Raw genomic sequence first — 23,956 nt, forward strand, 5'->3', positions numbered from 1 at the left:
CGAGTAAATCTTCAAGAGACTTAGAAACAGTCAAAGTGAAATTGTTTTTAAAGACTCGTTAATTTAAAAAACTCAAGACCCCTTAACAGACGAACTTATAATGGAAGACAGGACCATTTCAAAAATACTGAAGCAAGACTAATGTAGGCGACAAAATATGACATGATATGGAGAGTTGATCCAACCAAATATCAAGTTAATGAACATTATCAGAAGGTACATGCAAAAGCCATGAAAATATACCAAACTTGCACATTGTGGCATCATTTCAGAGGTCCTCACATTTTTGAAATAGAAGAAAGTAACCCAAAATAAACAAAAAAATGTTGTTACAAATTACCTACCACCTGTCCTGGTCAGCCATTTAATGTCTAAACTAATGTACATTAATTCAGAGTGCAGGCAATTAGTATTTGATATACAAGTTCGTAATTCCTACCAGCCCAGAAGGAAAAAAAAAAACCCAAACAAAAACCAAAACAAAACCCAAAACTCCCCAAAAAACAACTCAAGACAAAACCATAACCATGTTGCATGAGAATAATGAGAGAGAAGGTGGCAGGTTCAAAATCATGATTAGCACGACAATTGCAGGATTGGAGAGCCAAGGTGAACTACCTGAAAAGGACTGGGAATAACCTGATACGAACTGGGAATAAACAGTTACTTGTTTCAGAACCAAACAGAAGAAGCCATGCAATGGTGCAATTAAAGAGCTGACCAAGACCAGAATACCAATGCACACCCAGACAGTGCTGTAAGATAAGCCATGGAGTAGTGTTTGGACAACCACTTAATTCACCGATATGTAGAAAATAAGAATACGCTGCCATAGATCACAGAGCTATGGAACAGAGCAGAAAGTACTTCTTCCAAGGAAGTATGTCAACGCCACCATAAACTCTCAGATAACCTAAACATAATGCAGAGTTTAATAGTAAGTTAAAATGCATTTTGAGATTTGGCTTTTCAAGCTATTTAAAAAAATACTTGAGTCTTCTTATTCTTTCAGAAGAGGCAAGAGATGCACTCAGTACACGTCTTCACGATTAGACAGCCTTCTGTCTAGCTGGTAATGAAAGTGTCCCACCTCACCTAGAATAGGTATCCTAATTTCAGAGCCGTTTTTGCTATAAAGTTACTTTTTAAATGACTATGCTGTCAGTAACAAAGGCTGCTTTTTTTTTTTTTTCCTGTAAAAAGAGAATTGGAATTACATAGACACAAATGGCTTCAATTTAGCAGCAAGAGTCAGCTGCTAATTTTTATGATCCAGACTAAAAGGTAGATGAGTAACAGTTCTCTCACTCACAAGCTTCTCTAGCTCTTTGTCACATTCCTAGTTTTGAAATTTCTGTGTTTACTGTTTACCTAGAAAGCTCAACTGACTCAATATTGGAATACCACCACTGTCTTTAGTTGCTTCACAGCATCTAAAAAGACTTAGAATCCACTCTCTGTATAACAAATGTTTATTCAGAAACAGGTAATACATTATCTTCTCCAACCCCTAATGTTTCCTCCCCCTCCCCTTTTCTTTTATTAAAACACAGGTATTTGGTGGGCAATCTAAAAAAAAAAAGAACAATAGCTGTCTTAGGTCCCCTCCCCTACAAACATCTGCTGTTCACATGAAGCACCCTACCAATCATGGTGCCACTGGCCTTCAAACCAAAGAGAATACTCCAGAAAAACAAGTCCTTCCAAGTCCTTATTATTTCCATGGCTAAAAGGGATACAGTGAGATAGAGGAAAAGTCTGCACAAGCTAGATAGAAGAAAGAGTTCATACAGAACCAGAAAGCAAAAGAAACCTGGGGTCGTCCAAGAAACGGAATCTGGACTTACAGGGGCTACTCAGCAGAGCTGAACAGAATGGATTAGGTCAGTCTCCCAGCTAGTAGAATCAAATTTCAAACCCCAGCTAGATTCTCGACGTTGCTCTCAGCTTTCATCTCTTCCAATACAATTTGAATAAACAAACGAGTGGAGCTATTGGGGCTTTCCATATCCAAGGCGCTGATGTTGGTAACAAACAATGGGAGGTACTGGAAGTGCCACCTGGTGGCCTGTCATGCACACTCGCTAGCCCATGCCACGTCCTCACCACCCTGCACAGGACTTGGCAACACCTCTCCCGTGTTCCCTAAACAGCACTAACTGCCCTCTGCTCCTAAACCTCTGCCTGAAGCTACACACTGCAGCAATCATTCTCCATATCCAGGCATGCCAGCAGCATAACCTCACAGCACCCGAACAATGCCTAAATAGCATCTCTAAAAGAAATGAGTTCTCAGACACAAGACTTGGTGGGTATTAGGATCTGAAAAGGGTCCCAGGTCCTTCCTTTTTATAGGAGACTGGCTGAGTTAGAAGGCAAGAAGTCATGTCCGTGCATCAGCAGGAGGAGGCAATAGTCTAACGGGAGTCAAACAGCTTCTTCTAGCTCTGAACACGACTGGTTCTTAATTTTTCAGTCCAGAAAGAGGAGAGCAACTGAGCCTGACCCTCCAGAGCAAATATATTCATTGTACAAATGCCAGAACAACCCTGCAGCACTGCCAGAGTTGAAACAACCCTGCCCATCACACAATGGCTGGTGCCCTTGTGCGTAACGTCCTTTCTGCCTGATGGCTCTTACACTGCGGGCAGCTCGGCTCTCCCCGCTTCTTATCAGTGTCCAACAGCCAGAAGGAAAAGTTATGCCACCAAATGCCAACAGGTCCTTTCTGGATGGAGCCCAACCTGCCTTTGTACCCAGCACAGCAACTTCAGAAACAAGGTGGTGCTCCTGCCTGTGGACAACCAAAGGAATGCACCTTTTAGTTAAAGGTCAGTCAAAAGAAAGGAGAAGGAGATCACCACTCCTTCCCTCAAGGTCTATGTGCACTTTTAATGGCCACTGGGGAGTAAAGGATGGAGTTACATAGTATATGCTTGGTAATACATTACTGGCAGAAGGGGGAGGTTATTCTCTTGGAAAAAAAAAATCATGGAAGAAAACTCCAACTATGGAAACAGAAAGTACACACACAAGAGAAAACACTATTGTACAGTAAGGTAGCGATCATAGAAAACAAAAAATTTCAGGACAGGCAAATGCAAGTAACATCTGCACTCCTGCACTTTCCTCATCCCCCAACTTATATGAGTTTTCCAGTCCACTGCTTGCTCCCCCTTCTCAGAGTTTAATTTTGAATTCTGTGGGCTGCACAGAGGCAGAGACCCCTGAGGATTTGAAGAGTGCCTTCAAGATAGTTTCAGGGTCCACTTCAGCTGAGGAATTTGAGGAGGCGCTTGCACTTGACCGGCGTGGTTCCCCTTCCTTCTTCACTGAAGGGGTATCACTCAATCGGCTGGAGGATTAAAAAAAAAAAAAAAATTAAAAAGGCAGTATTTAACTTCTCTTCACGATAAATACATTTTAATGCTGTGTCTGCACTTAATGTTATCAGTGTTTCCCCCTTACCAATATAAGAGATAAAGGTTTTAAATATGCTTTTCTCAAAAGAAAACACCCTCATGTCAGATTATTTTTGAGCCTCAGGGCTGAGAACACTATACAGTGAAGCTACATTGCACTCCACTTAACGTATTGTGCCACAGAAGGGGAGAGAAAGAAAACTCATGGGACAACAATTCTCAAAATAGAACCTGCAAAAGTGTTTGGACCTTTTCCCCATGGAAGGACACTCACAGCAATATAGGCTGGTCCGAGGTGATGACATTCCCATTCATATGAAGATTGCATTTCATTGGTTGACCTAAATAAAAATAAAATACAAAATTCATACTATCAGAATTGGGGTAAGGCAAGATCCTTGAAACATCACGCAACAGTGCAAGCAATAGAGTCTGACACGCTGGGGAAACACGAGAAAGAACAGCTGATAAATCTTTTGTTTCAGAATCAGAGCAACAGAAGAGCCAATGAAACACTCAGTACAGTATCAAGAATCATACTAATTAAAAAGTTACATAGACGTAGGAAGCCCTTAGCAGGGATACAAAAGGATCTCCCACTCTTAGCTGTCTGCTCCTCATCTGACATCCATAACATGTCACTCATCTAAAGAAAGAAAAAGCACCTATTTCCAGCTAAAAATTAACAGTTCAACAATAATTTCAGTTTAACATGGTTAAAAAATAAAACCGCATTATTCAAAGTTTATGGATAATCTGATACTAAGTATTTTATAATCCAATTCAAAATGTCTCTGAGTACACCCTGAAACTATTGCAAATACTAGTTTTACTTGTACTTTGCAAGCAGCTCTGTAAGCAGGTGAAGCCTTCCTAAGACCTTTCCAGCTCCTGGAAGCAAATTAGAAACACAAGAAATTTCATTTGAAAGTTAGACCAGACTCATCAGGACCCTGCCTGCAGCTCTGAACCTTCATTTTCTAAGAAAATGTGGGTGGGTCTTTTTAATGCATTTAAATAAACTGCATATATTCAGCTAGTTACACAGCAATTATCTAGCTCTTGAAGTGATTTTCTAGTATTTCTCTCTTGCTAGCATATTAGCATCTAAGATGCTTTTAAACTTTCCACTCAGGTGGAAAAGTCATTCTTGATTTATTTATCCTACGTGCAATTCTGGCATCAAACTTACCATCTAAGCACCTGTTGTTGTATTTCTTATATGCTGTGATAGCATCTTCTTTCTTCACAAATACTACCTCAGCCACTCCAGGGTGCACCAGCCGGGCTCGCTTCAGAGCACCACAGACACAGAATAACTCCTGAGGGCAGACACTCAGTCATGACAATGTCACATCAAAAGCACTGCATGACAAGGGTTCACTTCTTCATCACACCACCCACCCTGCTTACTAAACAGGAGAGGATCTGGACACTTGTCTTGCTGTGTTTGTTATGGTGCAAGTACTTGGGACTAATAATAGGGTCTACACAAGCAAGGGAGTTCAGGGCCAGTACTCAGTCAAGTTTTTCCACACAGGAAGACCAGATTCGTTCTCAGCCCGGTGAGAATGGAAGCCCCTAGATACTCTGGGGTGATATTTTTGGGTAGAAAAATCATTTGGATGAACTCTTCTTCTAAGTGATGTCAGCTATCTCAAAATACTCGGTGGGATTTTGTCCCATGTTCTTAAGCACACTCCTTTTAAGCAAAGGGTAAACAAACCCCAAAGAATCAGGAACTCTCAAAGTTTTTGCATGGACAGTAAACCCACATCACACTCCTCTTCACTGCATTCACCATAGACCAAGTGATTTATCAAAAGAGGCAGGATAAGGAAAGGAAGTGTCACTCATGCACAGTCTGGCAGTAAGTGACACTCACAACAATATCTTCTTCTGTGACTCGAGGATGAAGATTATTTACAGTCATCTTTGTGCCTTCCAGAGGACTGAACGCCAGCTGCCAACACAAACAAATGCATCACATGAAAAAGGCCAGAAATACGGCACACAATTCAGCACAGCAGAGAAAGCAATAAAAGTCACTATAAGGGTATGTCTGTACACACACACAGAGGAGAGAGGTACCACTAATAATGGGAAATATCAATGTTGACTGAAGCCCAATTCATTTGATGGCAAAAAGGAGCTCCTTTTCCATGTTAGTTTCTCTCTGAAGTTACTTTTCACTCTTATTCCCAGGAATAACACTAACTTAATCTGCATAGACAGTACTCTGGTCATGCCCACACTTTTAACAGCCTGTCTCTGTTGTACTCTACACTAGCCAGCAAACCCCAAAATACAGCTCCAGCCTCTCAAGAGCATGCTGAACTCAACAAACTCAGGAAAACCTGGTGGGTTACTTGTACCCAGCATCAGGCAGTTTGGCAAAGCAGCTCCAGACAGGCTGTCCACAAACTGCCTGGGAGATCTCATGTGTATATGAGAACATGTGCATTTGGAAGAACTCTTTTTTTCTCCTTGCTAGCTGGAGTGGATTTACAAGGTATAACATACTGAATAGTGTAAAAACACTACTTCTAGGGACATGAAAGCCACCAAGGAGTGTCCAAACAAAAAATGCCACCTCCCTGTAACATGGATTCCTCCAGGACCATGTGCAGGGAAAGGATGTTTAGACAGGTTTTTAATTTCTTGGGACATGGACTGCAGTTATCAGAATAACCTTGACGATGCCCCAGAACTAATGGTGAAATGCAGGCAGAAATGAGCTGCCCACATGTCTCACGAACAGCAAGTTTCAGAGACTTCTATTAAAGAGCATTTTCCCCTTCCCTGAGCTCACCTCAACAGGTGGTGGCTCTTTTGGAGGCTCCTCCTTTGTCACTAAGGTCCGGGACATGTTTGTCAAGGCCTTTGTCCGCATAGGAGGGGGAGGTGCAGGTGGAGCTGTGTACGAATCGTTCTGGACCACTTTAGTCAGGGGAACGGTCTTGGACAAGGAGAATTTATTGCTGCTCAGACCAGTCTGCAGGAAGAGAAAAGAAAGTATCTCAGAGCTGCAGCCTACAAAAGCCATCGCTTTTCTTCAAGCACCACCACCAGAATATTACTACATGCACTAAGAACTGCATGTCCTTCCCAGTGTCAAAACGACTACAGTGCTGGAGACTTTCTGAGAAAAAAAGAAAAAAAAATCAGTGAAAGTTTCTGGGCATAAATATAAAAAGGTATGCTTATCCAGAAAGAGCACTTCCCTCATAAGCACTTTTTGATTTCACACTTTGTTTAAATGAACTTTAACAATGTGATCTGAATTTGGAAAGCTCCTTTCATCCGAAGATTTTCAAGTACTTTACAGAGTGTTCACAACGATTGCTCATCAAGACTGAGAAGTCCCAGAACAAAAAGCAGTAATTCCTCAGAATCACGAAGCTAGGGCACACAAAGACATGGAATGTAGGTTGAAATAACTGAGTTTAAAGCCAAACTAAAACCTGTGCTTGGAAGCTGCTGTGAACACTGGGAAGAACAAATTTACTCCTGAAAAAAACCTCAAACCCTCCTATGATTATTTGAGAATCACAAATAGCCAGAAGCTCTATCCTGAATACCTACATGAGGAAATAAATTCCTGGGATAATCATTGCACTGTAGCACCCTTTGTGATGGTAAAACCACATTTGCCTTTCCAAAACCAGAGAATAACTCAGCCCAAACCTATGCCAAAGACCACTACAACCTTCTCAGCCTTGAGACACTGCTCTTTCACCCTCTCCTCATCCATAATATGGTGCAGCCCTTAGACCACCCTGTTTCCTGGTTCCAGTCACATATCGCAGAGCCCCAGGATACGCAAAGAATTACGGATGCATTCTCAAAACGTCAAATGGGAATAATTATCTTCCTTCATTTGCTGGCTATGACTTCGCTTCATCTACAGCTGGCCTTTGTTGCTGTAAGGACACACTACTCACTCATTCGTAGCTGATCACACAGTAGAACCCCCAGGCTCCTTCCCACAAAGCTGCTTTCTAGCCAGTCAGCTCTCAGTTTAAGCTGCAGAGGGCCATCTCATGCCAAAACCAGCACCTTACATTTGTCTGTACTGAAATTCCATCTTCTCCAGAGCAACAGTCCTCCCCAGCAAGATGCCTACTAAGATTTTTGCACAGCAAGAGATTTCCTACTCTGACGCTCAGTCTTCAGAAGCAGCAGAAAGCTTCCCCTGCTGGTTTACTCAAACAGTAACAAGCCAGGTTCAATGCACTTCCTCAACAAAAAGAAAGTCAAAAGCCAGGATGCAGCAACCTGCCAGCAGGGCAGAAAGCACACGCTCTGGCTGCTAAGAGCCCATAAAACCAGTTACCCTAAAAGAACTCTGTTCCAAAAATAACAGTGGAAGCACTGGCACAAAGGAAGGTTAGGGTGAAGAGCAAGTATTTGAGGAGCAAACATCATTTCCAGACTTTAAAATGAACATAAGCCCTGCAAAGACACAACCTCTGTGTCCATGCAATGTGAGCATGGCATGGTGGGGACCGTTCAGATCCTCTCTTACCGAGTTGTGCAGGAAACTGTTTGTGGTGGTGATTTTCATCTGTTTGCTAGGAAGGGGAGAGACACTTTCATCATCATCTTCTGTGTCGTACAGACGCTGGAGTGAAGAAGGCAACAGTTTACACACAGGTAGTTGACACACAGGTAGATTTCACTGAGACATTTCAAAAATAGGTACTTTTCTCCTGCCTTCAACCATCTTCAGCTAATGAACACAGTTACACTGGATTTTAGTTTCAGGTATACGAGTCCATGTTAAAACATCAGCATAAAATCGCTCAGACTTTCTCTCCAAAAACACTCCAGTAAAACTGTTTCCCTGGTTATACTGAAACCACATACATATTCCTCTACTCCTGGGACCTCACTAGAACTGCTGAAGTTACATTAAATGGAATAAAGCCTCAGTCTCTTACTCTTTAGCACCCTCCTACCTTTACAGTTGAAGCCTGTGCATGTAATTTTTAAATCAGTTTTGGGGTGTGTGGTGGGGTTTATTTTGTTTGTTTGGGGTTTTTTGTTGCTGTTTTTTTCTAAATTAAACAAATGCCTGCTGAATACACCTAAACTGAACATTCCTTTTGAATAACCTGCTTTCCTTAGCATAGAACATATCCATCTGGCCCTAGAAAACACTGCACTAAGAGTTTTACCGAATGAATAATTAATTTTCCAATTCTCCTTAACACTCAGAGCCTTGCCTTAAAATACTGAGGTGAACTCCTACACAAGTATTTTTTTCATTGACTAGAAATAATGTAAAGGAAAAGCCTAGACACATAAGAAATCCACATAAGCCCAGAACATAAGAAATCACAACTGTAAACAGCTTCCCATTGATTCAGTAAAAAGGTAAAGAAAAGGTAAAGAAAAATGGAGGGATTAGCAACGAGAGCTTGTGAAATCAGTGGGTTGTGACAGTCAGCAAAATTCTGGTTTGCAAACATGGAAATTGTTCCAGTCACAGAAATGCTATGAAGGGAAAAAAAAAAAAACAACAACAACAAACCAAAAACCAACCCCAAAATGGACAGAGAACAGAGGAAAATTGTGCAGAAAACAAAAGAGCTGGGAAAAACGCTAGGCATCAGGACAATGGACTCAAGTTTGAGACAAAATGAAATGGTTTTCATGTTTACAATGGTGAGGTCAGAATAATGAAGATACTTCCTTAAACAACAGCATCTGGGATAGGTGAGGGTAGCAGGCCAGCATAAAGGTAACATACATAAATAGCTAAAGTTAGTATAATCATGGCAAAAAAGTCTCCTGACATGATACGACATGAATGTGAGTTTCCCAGTATTTCATGCAGTACTTTATGTGTATAAAAACAAAATAATTTAAGTAATAAAAACATGCAATTTTTCTCTGAATGCACCCAAGGTAGCTGAATGGCTGGGGGCTGTGACAAAGGCCTTTAAAACTGATCCCAGAAAGTCAATACTCTTTGGGTCTTTCTCAAAGTCTGCTTGATAAGGGAACTTTGGAAGTACATCAGAATACTCATTAACATAACCCTCTATCAGGAGTCCAGCAGTGGCCCACAGCTGGGATTGCACAGGAAGGTTGTAACCTCTCCCACCTCACTGCAGCACATGTGACCATGTACAGTCACATCCACTCTCTGAGGAGGCTGAATGAATCAAATGAATCAAAACAGCCAACAACTTGATCTGATGTGGTGTCACATGGATAAAACTTGGAATATCTACTTATTGTTCAGATAATACACTAGGAATTGAGATAAATTATACTAAAAGAAAACCTCAATTATGGTGACATTATCTTAACCATGCAAGACAACGAAGCTAAGCTGATGGAGAACATTCAAACACTTTTCTTTCCTACTTAAAGAGTTTTCTTTGCACCTGCCAATGTTTATTGACAGATTTTTTTCCCTGCCAAAGGTAACAAAATACAGAGCAGACACACACCTGTTTATGTGTATGACTGTTCACCACATTGATCCTCATTCCTGCTGGATGAGAGTGTCCAGGAACTGGAGCCTTCTGCTACAGTTAGAGATAAAGAACCAAAGCATTAAGCACTACAGTCCATCAGATCCTCATTTCAGAAAATCAAAGCTTTAGTTGAATACCTTGAGATCACTTAAATGAAACTCACCTTCCTGCTTTGAAATATATTACCACACCATGCTCTTAGGTAACACCTGTACTCCCTGTGAGATGTTCAATAATGAGATAGCTTCACTTTAATTAAAGTCTAAGTCCACATGAAGAAATGGATTCAAATCACTAAGGGTTTAGTCCCAGATTATTGGGAAGAGAAGTTAACTTCAGTCCTGTCAGGACTGACTAGATCTACATTTCTGCCAATACAAAACCAAGAATGGAGTAAGTCAGAAAGTATCTCTTTTTCCATGTTACAGGTAACTAAACATACATATCTCCATCAAACAAAAGGAGAAGCATGTACTGCCCCTTAGCACTAAAGCTGGAATAAGGTGTAGTGGAATAAAATTATGCACAGGGTAGTGTAGATGCCCTTTCTGTAGCCCATTATACCATGAAACAGGGAAACCACCACAGAAGTTGCTAGGGAATGCAGCTGAAGTAATTGATAGCTGAAATCATGAAACAACACCCTTAAAAATGCCCTTCTGTTTTTTGAAAAAGCTGGAAGCATTAAAGAATAGATATTCTTACAAAAATAGTCCACACAAGTAGCAAAATCTTCAAATTTGCATTTTCTCTAGACTGCAACTTATACCATAGCACCTCATGTTTCAATCTGCTAATCAATTCAGAAACAAGGAAACCCAGCACACAGAAACAGCAGCAGATCTATGGTCATTTGTTGGTTTCAAAGGTTTTTTCCTTGCTTTATGAGAAACAAGACCTCAGGACAGCACATTTTGAGCTGTGTGCTTTAGCTCGGACCAAGATACACTAGTTTGATTCCACTTCCATGTTCGCAAAGATAGGAGGGATCAGGGGCCATCTGGAATCTCAGAACAAATATTTTTTAGAATTTTTAGGTAATTGCTCATGTGCAAGATTCTGTCTACAGTCTGAACCACCATTATAACCCATATATAAATGCATATGTTTCCTTAAAATACTGTTGGTGAAACCAAGTCACAAAAACACCCCCCAAAACACCACATCAGGACAAACAGCTACTGCACCAAGTCTTTGGAAACTACTTTAACTCCTAGAAACTTTGTAGAAAAATATTCAATTCCTCATGGCTGATGCTGGTGATTTGGCTTAGAAGGATAGCGAAAGTACTAATCACCCTTCTAATTAAGGACTGCTGAACAGACTGCTCTACTGCTCTGTGATTAGCCCTTCTTACTGCTTCAAGAGTCCTTTCTCTTTCTTACATCAGCCTGGCAGTAAACCTGCTGAGTAGTGGGAAATTTCCTGGGCTACTCTGCAGAAGAAACATGTTTGATGCTCTTCAGCAAATCCCACAGCTGAACAGAAAGCAGACTCATCTAGGCTTTCAAAGTGATGACAATGGGACAACACCGGGTACGTGTAAGCAGACTGCTCATTTTTGGGAGGATGAAAATGGAAGATGTAGGCTAGGAACTTCAGCCACGTGCTTGTAGAGGTAAGGAGCAAAACCACTCAAACAACAATCCCAACAGTCTGGAAACTTCTGTTCTGATTCTACCCATTGTACTTAATGTACACAGTTCAACAGCAGCTGTTTCTCAGAGAAGCTAAGAATCGAGTTGCTGCGCACATAGCAAAGTGAAATCAGAAAACTGGCCCAGGAAATCAGCAGGTCAGGGTGATCAACTGATTATAATACAACTGAAATAAATCTCAAGCCTCAGCAGGAATGCTTCATGTGCTCAGGCAACTCCCTGGAAACCAGGGCATCCCTGAAAACCAGGCAAGTATAAAAAGAGAAAATTGTAGAACAGCTCATTGAATTTTAAATTTTCTTAGATACAAACACAGCTGCATATTCTCAACTGTTATCCCACCACTAGGATAAACCAGTTATCTATACAGGACAATCCACTGCATCAGACTTGCAAAGAGGGGAAGTATACTGCCAGAATGACAAAAAAAAATCTGCATCATTTTGTTTGCTTTCAGGTAGGAAAGAGACTACTTAACCATTCAAGACATCTCCTTTAATGCTGACTGGAACTCTGCCTTTTTGGGCCCAAAAATTAAAATGAAAAGTTAAATGAAAGGGGTGATTCTACAAATAGTCTCAAGCAGCTGCAAGGACACACGACAGGATCAGAATCCTACCTCACAGGCTGGAATGAACTGTATCATTGTTGCTTCTATTGTAACCATATGAACATATTAATATATTATCATGTCTACTGTAGAGTAACTGAGGGGCTCAGAGGTGACTCGCTTCACCTACTTGGATAGTTTTGGTGATTTTCACGGCTGGATTTACTGTCCCCATAGCTGGGCTGATAGCAGCTGGAGTGCTCCTTTTTAAGCTGATCTTCTCTCTGGCATCTACCACTTTGGTCACCTTTTCAGCGGCAACACTTTGCTGCTTACGGGAATTCAACATCTCTCGAGCGTCCTGCACCTTCCCTTTGATTTTGAAGCGAGCGTCCTTTTGAACCAGTTTTTCTCGGGCATCTTTAACCCCCAGTTTGTGCCGGGCGTCGGTGAGTCCGATCTTCTGCCGGGCGTCGAACGTCCGCTGGAAGCTCACGGCCGGCGACGGTCGATTCAGAAGGTTTTGCTGGATCCCAATGCGAGATCTTACACCCCCGAACACCGGCCTCGTGTTAAGTCTGGTGGGGGAGGAAAGAAGAAAAAAAAAAAAAAGAAGAAAGGAAAGAGAAAAATGTTTCAGGCATTGTAAGATGTGATACAGCGTCAATAGAAGCGTTTGTGTTTCTGCGAACAGAAGTTCATTATTGCTGCGCAGAAATCCACACAGTTGGATGGCTAAATACAGCAGTAGAGCTCCTAAGCTGTTTTATGCTGGATATTGCTTTCTACATAAACAGCGAAGGGAGTGATTTCCAAAATACATCCTTAAGCTCACATTTACAAACTAAATGGTCTGACTTCAGCTGTGCTAAGTACATGGTACATTAAACAAAATTCAACAACTCAGGTACTTTGGGGAAACTTTTGAAGACAAAGAGGAACAGGAACAGACTTTCTAGCTTTAAGACTGAACAGGTCTGCTAAAGCACCTTCTGTAAAACAATACATCCCGACACAAAGGAAACATGTGACTACACATGATTTCAGGAATTCTGGGCAGCAAGTTCAGATTTGTGGGAGGACAAGCAACTTGAATTTTAGGATGTACAAGCACCAGTAACAATCTCAGTTCCAGGTCACAAGTTTCAAGGTTGATTAGCCTCAAGCAAAATAGTAATTAGTGACTGCCTCTTCTTTAATCTACTAAAAGAACTATTGCACTTGATGGCCTTCAGTTTTTAAGCACATCATTATCACAATACAGCACAGAAAGACAACAGCCCACAAAAACGACAGCATTTGTACTTGTAGACAACTATTCCTAAAAAGCAGCACAATACAGAGTGAAAGCTAGAACTACTGCCTTATGACAGGTCTGATACACTTTTTCAAAATTTGCCCTAAAAACAAACACAGTTTATCTAATTTTTAGTGGAATTCCTCTGATAAGTATTTTTGAAGTTTTTTTTCCATTGGGTTTCTTCATATTAAAAAAAAAAAAGACAAAGGAGAAAGAGAGAGAAAAAATACTTTGCTGTTGACTTTCTAGAAGGCAACACAGAGGGCTACAATGTTCATCTGCTTTCAGAAATGTGTTGTCCAGTATTATAAAGTCTAAAAATAGATAACTAGAATTTGTTGTAATACTCAAAAGGTTAGTATCACAATATCAAACGACAATGCTATCTCAATTTTTCATACACCTTTATATCATTATTTCCTGATCCAACTCCACAACCTTCACGTTATTTACACACATGTACTTTTTTCAGTGGAGAGATCTTTTTAATAAACCCCAACCAACTAACCAACCAACCAACCAACCAAGAGATGAAAGACTTAACCTCTGCTTCTGTCTTTCATTCTTGTGTCCAGACATCTGGAAAGCTGGGACTGGAGTCCCATTTTATTACCTAAGAGTCCTATGGCTGCTCTCTCACACAGCCGAAGCAAACCAGCTAGGAGAAACAGGAGGATTATTAAGACCATCTATGAAAATGTACCCAGAATACAGAAGACTAAAAGTACCCATAAAACAACACACACAGAGCAAGGCCTTCCCTGCTATTTAAAAAAGCATTTATTTGGCCATGTTGAAAGCATTCAGCTGGAGCACTACAAAGGGCGGGTTCACGAGTGAGGTCAAAGTAAAACCAGAAATGTATGTCTCACCATTTAAACTAGAATTAGTTAAGACTTTTGATGACAAAACCAAATGAAAGAGGTTAAGAAATTGAGCTGAAGATTACAGCATTTCCGAAGAGTTGTTTTAACCCTAATAAGCAATTCTCTTACACAGATAATTGCTTACCTTACAAGAGCATTAACTGCTTAAGTATTTGTGGCACAGCACCTGAAATAAACGTGGATCTCAAACATCTAATTCAATTTCCAGGACTCCAAGCTCTGGCTTGAATATGTTATGGATCAGTACATTTTCTAGGTGAAAACTTTCCTATTATTTCATCTAGACTACTGAACAGTACGAATATAATGATTTAAATATATTCAGTTTATCCAGCCTTCACAAAGCCAAGTTTGCTACCTCAGGAATTTAGGAAGTGAGGTAAACATGACATACAAGAGGAGCACGAGGCACAACAATTCTCACAGTGCTGCAGAGGGATAACTGTTCAGCTAAAAAAAAAAAAAAAAAAAAAGGCAAGAAGAATTCCTGAAAGAAATGAGAGTTAAGGAGGGATTTGAAAAGGGATAAAGGAGGTACTTGGGGCATAGTAAGCAGCCTAAGACTCTTCCAAGTGTGCAGGATAACATGAATGAAAGCACAAAGCCTTGTCTAGACTAGGATTTAAATATGTTTGAATGGTTTGGTAGTACATGTTAACAGGTAACTTTCAGAATATTACTCTAGACGTGTAAGTGTTTACTCATTCAGAGTCAAAAAGAGCAATAAACTAAAAAAAAAAAACCCACAAAAATCAATCAATCAAAACAAAAAACGCAATCAGACAAAAACAACAACAAAGAAAGAGCACAATCAACTAACAGAGATGGGGGACAAGGTCTTCAGAAGCATTAAGAGACTAAGGCAAAAGGGAAAACGAAGAGCTGCCGAAGGAGAATCCAGGTAAGAACCGCCAACCGTGGCGGTAAATGGCCCAGCCTACACTGGAGGTATGTGCCATGCAAAGGAATAACCTGACCTTGCAGCTCCGATCTGCAACACGCTTCCCATTGTTTTAAGTACCTCAAACCATCTGTGGGAGCACCAGCACCTGCGCCGGAGGGCCGACGCCTCCGGGGCCCGGGCAGCGATCCGGCCGAAGGCCCGGCGGCCCCGGGCGGTTGCGGCCCTGCGAGCACCGCCAGCCCTCCCCCGGCTCTCCCACAACGCCCCGGGAGCGCGGGGGCACCGGGCACCACGGCACTGCCCGGGTAACAACAGCAGCCCGGAGAGCGACGGCGTTCAGGGGCGCTGACCCCGCTACAGAGAGCGGCGCCGGCTTAATCAGCGGGGTCAAACACGGCGCAGCGGGGGCGAGGCGAATCGGAGGATTCAGTGAGACGAGAGACGGCGGCAGAAATCCCGAAAGGACCGAGACGGGCCGGGCCGGGGAGCGTTCCTGCCCCACCGGGTCAGCGCCAGGCACAGCGGCCGAGATGGGGGCCCGACCCCCGCCCCGGCCCTGAGTGACGGCGGCCGCCACCAATCGCAGCGCGGCGCGGCCCCGCAGGCCCACGGCTCAGCCAATGGGAACGTGAGGGCGAGAGAAGGGCCGGGCCGCGCCAAGGCAGCCGCGGCCCACGGCCCCCGAAGCGGAGCCACCCGAAGGGACACACGAAGAACGGCCGGGGGCCGCCGGGCCCGAGGCGCTGCGTCGCCGTCCCGACCGCTCACCTTCCCTTCACCGTCACGCCGCGTTTCCGTATGAGCTCGTCCAGAGACAGGTCCGCCATCTTGCCTCGGCCCCAACGATGAGACGCACCGAGCGACTCCCGGAGATGACACCGTAGGACTTCCGCTCCTCGCCCCGCCCCCAGAAGTACGGCGGGCTCCGCCCCGAACCCGCCCTCGACGGCGGGACGACCCACAACTCCCCGCGGCCCCCGGATCCTTCATTTGCATACAGCGCGGCACGTCGCGGCCCGGTTCGGCGCGCCGCAGCGGTTCCGCGGCGCGGAACGGGACAAGAACCGTGCGTATTGGTGAGGACATGGCAGGACAGCCAGGAGCCGCGTCAGACGGCGTGGGGCTGCGCTCGCCCTGACCTATGGAGTCAGTGCGGAGCACAGTGACAGCGGTGCGAGAATCGTCCGTTATGCCTTAAACTTATGAGTAAGGAAAATAACGACCCGGGGTGACGCCCGGGTCCTCACTCCGAATGTGAGAGGAATTTTTGTGCGGGTACAGGTCGCCCCTGGGTGCCCCGCTTACTTCGCGGGATGCCCGGGTGCCGTGATCTGCCCGTCGTTCCGTGCCCGAGTCCCAAAGGCAGAGCTCTGGAGGCGGGGCGCTGCTCCGGCAGCTGGGGGAGGCGGGGCAGCGCCCGTGTCCCGCCGTGCCGCATCGCAGGCAGGAATTCCTCTGCGTCTGAAGATCAGAAATAGCCCAACCCCGTGTTTATCATTTTGATCTGTTCGCTGAGGTGCCCGAAGGGTCTTCACGAGGCTTGGAAATGGATCACTAAATCTGCCTAGTAAATCTTTCATGTGTCTGCAGGAAGGATTTCCTTTCCTTCTGCGGGAGCGCCGTTTAAAGTCAGTCTGGGAGGGAAGGGGAGATGGCGCCTTGCGCGGCTCAGGGGCGGGGAGCTCCGAGGCCCTGTCACGGCCCGCACGGCCGCGGCTCTGGGTCCCGCTGTGGGCCGTGGTGCTGCTGCGCTCCCTCAGAACGCCCTTGTGCAGCACACCACAGCAAACGGCTTTCCAAAAGGCAGTTTTGCTTCCACCTGCGGCTCTGTCATGGGGTTCACACGTGGCTCCTTCGCACCCCTGCTGTTCCCCTTCTGCCGTCTGCCCAGCACGGCATCCTGAGCCGCAGTAACCCTGAGCAGCCATCGCGTTGCTGTGGAGCTGGTGGAATTCCATGCGAGATCCAAGGGGAAGGTCCTGCGGGGAAGCTCCCGGTGTTCGGCAGTGCGAGAGCTGCCAGGGAGAGGTGGGGGCGAACACAGAGGAGACTTGTGCTGCTGAGGTGGCTGCTGACAGCCACACAGGCTCAGGTTCCTACAGCACCGATTTCCTCTCGGGAAGCCCTTGTGAGCCTGAAGTCATACAGCTGTGATGCCAGATCCCTGCTTCGTTGTGCATTGGTGCTTGATCCAGCTCCAGGGGCACATGACTGCAGTGCTATAAATGAAGGCACACAAAATACAACCCTTTCTTTGCATTGCTTTTCTCCAGCTGTTGAGGTACTTGATCAACCTGAAGCGATGGGGTGGGTAATGTGTGACTTTTTTTTGCTGTTGCAAAACCAAGAGGCAACATCTGTTTGAGCAAATTCTTTTGTCTTTTAAGAGCAGCCCAAGTGGTTCCAGACTAGAGGGTCACTTAGCCAGTAACCTGCAAGGACCCCTTGCCAGTAACCTGCAAGGTCACTTCCAGGCACCCCACCAACCTTAGTGCTGTTTGTGCAGCCATGATTCCTTCAGGCAGTACCTCCACTCTCTGCTTTGTGGTGAGCCACATCCTCCTGTTCCTTTTGCTTCCATCGGCCTAGTTCTTGCAACTGAAGCTGAAGATTGCACGTGTAGCTGCCACCCACCCTCTCTCTTCAAACTGTCATCTCTGAAGTCCTCTTCTGTCCAGGCAAAGAATTCCAGGTCTGCTCAAACATGCCTTCAGTGACGCTCCCTTCCCTCTGCAGGCTCCCACCTTCCCGATGTTAAGTCTCTGTGGGAGGCTGATTAGGAGGCAAGAGTCATGCTGTTGTGGGAAAGGAAGGGTTTAAACCTCAGGATCTTCCTCTCTCTGGGTTTCTCATTGTTTTGCTCTTCCTTGTTAGACACAGGCTGTAGCCCAATTTTCACAGGTTCTTCATGATTCCTTCTCTGAGCTGTGGATGTGGAGTCAAATATTTGTTCCATGAAGGGCCCGAGCCTCTGCTTCCCTCCTTGTGGCTGGGAGAGGGGGAAAGGTGTAAGCAGCAGCAAAGAGATCTCCCTTAGTGTAGGGTTCTCTACAAAAGGGCTCCTTATCCCAGTGTGCTGGATAACTTTCAGGCCTGCCCAGAGGCAGATTCCTTAAGCGTGTCTCCTCCATCTACTGAGACCCCACAACAGGGAAGTCAGAACAGAGGAGACCATTTCCCCATCTCACACCAATTTACTGTTAAAATATTTCTTGGGAAATTATGCAAAGGACATCAGGACATCATATTAGCCTTGAGATGGTATGTGGTACAGTATCTGATTTCAAATATTGCCTTATCCTCAAACATCAAGAACTGGGAAAAGAAGTTGTGTTAGATCGTAGGCTAGTGTAGGAATAAATAAGCTGACAGGACTCAGTTTTCTCATGCAGAAAAGCAAATTCTTTATTCACTATGCTCATCTTTATAGGAAATATCAGAAAGCACTGTGTTAAACCTAATTGGTCAGCAATGCAGTGAAATTCAGTTCATTGACTGGTAAGGGCTATTGTATATGCCTATCAAATTTTCTCTTTCTAGATGTGTTTACGTATTTTCTTCACTGGTTCTCATGGGACAGATTCATTGTTTATGCAGGTGCTAGCACAGTAAGTTATCCAATAGGCATGGAACACCTTCAAGGTGGGATGGAATGCCTTGCAAAGCCTTATTTCTACAAATGAACCAATATCCTTTTGGTGATTGTCATAGATATTGGTCAACTCTGGGACGTCCACCCCAACTATCTGAGTGATTTTACCGGAGACTTGAGTTTCTGTAAGCAGCGTAATTGGGAGTAACATTGTGACTTGGAGGATCATTCTCTTAACAATAGTTATTTGAAAATGTAAGACAGAAATATATGGTTAAAGAACCAAGAATTTCCAATTCTCGGGGTTTGGAAGGTGCTTTAGAAAGTTTTTTGGTCCAAATGTTCCAATCAGTTACAGGATTTCTCCCATTGGCAACTTCACTTGGCTTACTGTTTAGTTGCTTTTTGGTCAGGGGATCATAATATATAGGTATTGGCCAATCTTTTACTGGCACACTGATTAGACAGGTTGAAAAAGGCTTTTCTGGGTTCAAATTGGACAGGCAAATGGTGTCCAAACCTGCTGCCTTGACTAGGGTCATGCAAACATTTGTTTTGGGTTGTTCCACAGGCAAATCTGCACTGCAAGAAGCAAGCAAAGCTAGCAAACACCAGTGTGATACTTGATTTCGCTCCATAACTTTCGCAAGCTATTTTTTGGCAAAAGAGACTTTCTCATATATTTCAACTGACAATTTCTGCTTTTGTTCCTTCTCAAAGTTACCTGGGGACTAAATGAATGCGTTAAGAAGGGGTAATTTCACCTTTGAAAAATCCAGTTGGGGAATACACTACTTCTGACCATATAACATCGCACAATGGAAACTACGCTTTTGCCAAAAGAGCTCTACGAAACCAACAATTCCCACGCTTTGTACATTCACATAAAACTCAAGGTTCACAGTTTTTGCAGGTGGGACACGGCATGTCTGGCCTAAACACTGATCTCTGTGCTGCTCACATCTGTGTTCCTGTTGCTCTGCTCGAGGAGCTGCCAGTGTGTTCTTGTGCGTGATATGGCTTGACGTTCTTCTCTGGAATCCACTTCGGTTCAGCTTTGACATTGAGGGTTTCTGTTTGCACTGTAGTTGCAGGTTACTGCTGGAATGACTAACAGCTGGGGAATTAGAATCTGTCAAGGAGCAGTTCAAAAAATTAAAAACATACAATGGCTTTTGGAAGTGTTTTTGAGGAGCCAACTCCGCCTTTTGTTTTTCAGCCTTAAAACAAAACAATATATGTAGTAAAACAAGAAACTTAGAGTAAGTAAAGATAAGTTAAATAATACATGTGAATAATAATACATATAAAAGTAGATAATTATCAGTGTCTGTCTAAAATATTGTACTGTCACGCAAGGTCTACAACAGCTGAATCTTCACCTTAAATCAGTTAAGAATTGGATGAATCATCTCTAGATCATGATTCTCCAAGGTTGTTTTAAAATTGAGTCCAACTGTTTTATTAATAAAGTCCAATTGTCAAGTCAAAAGTGACTCGAATATTGTTTTGATGCAGAAAACACCCAGGTTTGTTGGTAAATCTGTCTAGGTAGAGTCAGGGTGTGGCCAGGGCTTAGGCTTTAAACTAGAGGGATGGTTTTTACTACATTTTTTAAACAAGGCTTTCAACAAAAATAGCTATAAAATCATTAAAACACAGGAAACTGTTAGAACACAGTTGTATAAAGTAAACAAATAAAATCTAGGAAAAAAATTTAATCAAACTATACAGAATTTCTGTTTTTTTGGAGTTTCAGCATAGAGATGCTAACTGGGAGGAATCACAAGACTAGCAGTTTATAGGAAGCTGATTATGATTTTAAAAAATTTGATTTTGATAAAAGCTCATAGTAGCTACCAATTTTTTGTAAAGATAAATCTACTAAAACTTTAGAACAACAATATAGAATTTGGCAAGTTGCCTTGTAAAATTGCAGTCTGTTACAAATGTCAATATAACAGATTTAAACTTGGCTTAATAAAAGTAACAATACAAATGTTTAATTCTAAAATAGTAAGAAACTAATTGTATCTATCTGTTCAGGTATACTGTTTTAATATGGAGCCCAATTTGAATTAGGACTTGGAACACTAAATAGGTATATTTAATAGGATACAGTCACATGTGTCTTTAGGGGAAACAATTTACAATGAAAATTGTCTCGTCAGATTTAGAAACAAAAGTCAAACAAACAGGTAAAATCATGCTTAACATGTCTGTTTGCCCATGTAATAAAATTATCATGGGCTAAATATTTTTAAACTTCAGAAAACTGCTGTAGATAAAATTCTAGTTTATAGGATTTGGTTAAAAGCTGCAATAAACAGATCAGTTATGTAATGTATAATCATTGCTTCTGTCTATAGCACAAGCTAAAAAGGTTAAGCCTAGTAAATGTGAAAAGTGCTTGTGCTCTTAAAACTTATAGTGTCTTCTGAAAAATTCTGTCAGCACTGACAGATTGCATGTTCAGTAGTCTAAGAAGTCATATCAGTTAAGGAAGGCGTGATTTTAAGTCCAAGTTATGATTTTTGTTTTACTCTTAGAAGCAAAATCAATGATTCCTGGTAAAATAAAAAGTTTACCTTTAGGTCATAGTCCTTGTCCTTCCTTGTCCATGTGCTCTAAATACCTGCTGTTCATCTTCCACTCAGCTCTTAACTGGTGGGCCCTGAAGAAGCAGCAAATAATAAATTTGGCAGCACTGTAGCAGGAACTATGTTTCATTTTCAGTTCCTATGTAAATGGCAGCTTCCTGAAAATCAAATGAGAGCAGTTTTCAAAGCTTTATAGTGTTGTGCTGATGTATTGTTATGTTGCCACCCCACTCTCATTCTGTGCAGCTGCTCCACAGGAACTAAGCACTCAAGAACTTCACTTGTCAGAGCTGTTGGTGCTGTTTGAGTGGGACATGCAGGGGTCCCAGTGTGTCCAGCACTTGTCTCTGTTTCCTCATAGAGAGATCTGCAAGGAGTTTGGTAAGACCAAGCTCTTGGAAAAGCCCAGCAAGCTGCAAAAGGAGGAAACTGTTTAATGAATCCCACGTTTCCTACAATGCACTTCTCATTTATATTACATAGCTGGCAAGCAGCTTTTTTGTGGAAAATAGTGCTTTCTCAGCTTGGTTTTGCATGATCACAGTAGAATCTGATCTGAGTGGCATCTTGACGATGTCACTGTAGACTGGTTTCTTTTACTCTTTATGTAACTGGTTACCCTGAGAATGTCTCCTTCCCTTTGCAGAATGACCTAAGCCATCTTCCAGAAGTCAGTTACAAAGACACGCTGGCAGGTTAAAAGTCTGGAGAGAAGGCATCTGGGCTGTCTGCTCAGAAACAGAGTCCCCCAGGACTGGAGAAGGCAAGTAGATGGCTTTTCAGTGTGGAAACACACACTATGTATGAAATACGAATAAATGCCTTACTTTGCCTCTAGCTTTTTGATCTTCTCCTTCAGCATCTCATTTTCCTCTTTCTCTTGATGCTGTATTTGGATTACCTTTCCAGGAAGTGCTCTGAAACAGATTTATGAGATCTCTTTATTTGTACTTGGACACTGGCACAACAGTGGACATGCCCCTGTTGAATAATCTGAAGGAAAAAGCTCTGAGGTGGGAAAGTGCAAGAGCATCCAGGAAAAACTCCAGGGGAGCTGAACACCTCCCCTAAAAGCTCCCACACAGAATTTATGCTCAAAATCAAGTGGGAAGCTGTTTACATCAGAAGAAATGGATGTGTGGTTGTGAGGATCATAATGAATTCACCCTTTTTTATTGTTTATTAATATAAAGAGTCACATTACCTGTTGTGACTATCTGGAAGGTGAAGTAGAGTATGAACAGTGTCAGACAAAGTTCTGTTCTCATTGGCCATCTATCCATAAGGGAAAGAAAGGAATAATAAACCACACTGCAGTCAGTGGGCAAGTATTAAAGTCGTAAAAAATGCACAAGCTAAACTTCATCACTCCAATTTCTGATCAGCTCATAGGAAAAAGAAATTTAGAGACCAAAACTTGTCAAGGCTATTCTTTGCCAGGTGAGTGGTTTGTGATTCTATGAGTCAATACCAACAGTGCAATTAAAATACTCCCAAAGTGTAAGATCTGCATGTTACATGCATCCAACAGCTTCTGTAAATTGGCTCTGGATTCCCAGTATAGCCTGGGCAAAATCTGTTGCTAATGCAGAGCCCTCACTGTGTCTGGCTGATTTGTAATTTTCTGTCCCACCTGCCCTAGTGTGCACCAGTTCATTGTCAGAGGCCACACTAAAGAGTGTAATTTCTGCTCACTGGACTCTCACATTATTTTGTTGTCCATTTCTTTCATAATTTCAAACATTTCCTTCACGTTAGAAGTCTGGTCCTCATAGGCTAATGGCTGCTGTGAGGTGTCAGATGCATGTCTGAGGAAAAACGAAAAGGTAATTCTTATAATGAAGGGAGGTAAGAATACATCTTGGAAACAAGTTCTCTGTAATAGCCGGTCCTGTGAGCAGAGGCTTCATGGCTACATCCATGCCAGCAAATGGATCAGAGACAAAGGGCACACAGGAGTACAGATTTGGCACAAGTGAGTTAGCACTCTCCCAGATAATGCCTGATACAGCTCAGGGGACTCCACAAGCCAGGGTATGACAAAACCAGGAGTGCTTGACTAATCATTAGGTCTGGATAAAGTGGGCAAGACAAAAAAACAGCTCCTGAAAAACAAACTCAACCTATACCTGCAGAGAGTGGGGAACAACAAATGTAGGTGACCATTCTGCTAAAACCAACTTTGCAATGTACAAGTGTGGGGTTTTTTTTAATAGAGGAGTACAAAGCTCTGTGTTCTCAAGGTAATTTTTTATTTGTAGAACTTCTCGGTGTCCTGTTTCCTCATGAGGATCCCAAATATCAAGTATTATTAGAGAGACAGTCGCAGATTAAGGTGCTCCTGCAGTTTGGATCCAGATGGAACAGAGAGCAATCAGATGTCACAGAAAGCCTCAGCATGAGGCTTTACCTTTGGTTTATGCCAACAGAAGGCTGCACAGCTGCTTCTATTCTGCAAGGGACTGTGCTGCCCCCCTCTCTCAGCATCATTCCCTCCCACTGAAGCACATTTTGTTTTTGTTTACTTGGATTGATTCCTTTCCAGTTAAATC

The 23,956-nt window shown here is 42.9% G+C and overlaps 1 protein-coding gene, 1 long non-coding RNA gene and 1 other non-coding gene across 5 annotated transcripts; 2 read left to right on the plus strand and 1 right to left on the minus strand.

Annotated features, from left to right (window-relative positions):
- Positions 1-25: 25 nt before the first annotated feature.
- POLDIP3 (DNA polymerase delta interacting protein 3) lies at positions 26-16,108 on the minus strand. Of its 3 annotated transcripts, none has more exons than XM_066319838.1 (9): positions 15,981-16,108; positions 12,312-12,699; positions 9,887-9,961; positions 7,951-8,046; positions 6,235-6,417; positions 5,308-5,385; positions 4,615-4,744; positions 3,697-3,763; positions 26-3,355 (listed from the first exon to the last, which is right to left on the minus strand). In XM_066319838.1, the coding sequence occupies exons 1-9, from the start codon at positions 16,037-16,039 to the stop codon at positions 3,181-3,183; spliced, it is 1,251 nt and encodes a 416-aa protein (XP_066175935.1). In that variant the 5' UTR covers positions 16,040-16,108; the 3' UTR covers positions 26-3,180. The 3 variants fall into 3 exon arrangements, with proteins under 3 accessions (XP_066175935.1, XP_066175934.1, XP_066175936.1); XM_066319837.1 differs by having other exon boundaries at positions 9,887-9,964; XM_066319839.1 differs by lacking the exon at positions 9,887-9,961.
- Positions 16,108-22,241, plus strand: LOC136361726 (uncharacterized). The gene is made up of 2 exons (XR_010743680.1): positions 16,108-16,383; positions 22,051-22,241. It is a non-coding gene; the product is annotated as an uncharacterized lncRNA (long non-coding RNA).
- LOC136362010 (U12 minor spliceosomal RNA) lies at positions 16,402-16,550 on the plus strand. Its single transcript, XR_010743719.1, has one exon. It is a non-coding gene; the product is annotated as a U12 minor spliceosomal RNA (small nuclear RNA).
- Positions 22,242-23,956: the final 1,715 nt, after the last annotated feature.

This window comes from Sylvia atricapilla, chromosome 5 (genome assembly GCF_009819655.1).
Source record: "Sylvia atricapilla isolate bSylAtr1 chromosome 5, bSylAtr1.pri, whole genome shotgun sequence".
NCBI lineage: Eukaryota > Metazoa > Chordata > Aves > Passeriformes > Sylviidae > Sylvia > Sylvia atricapilla.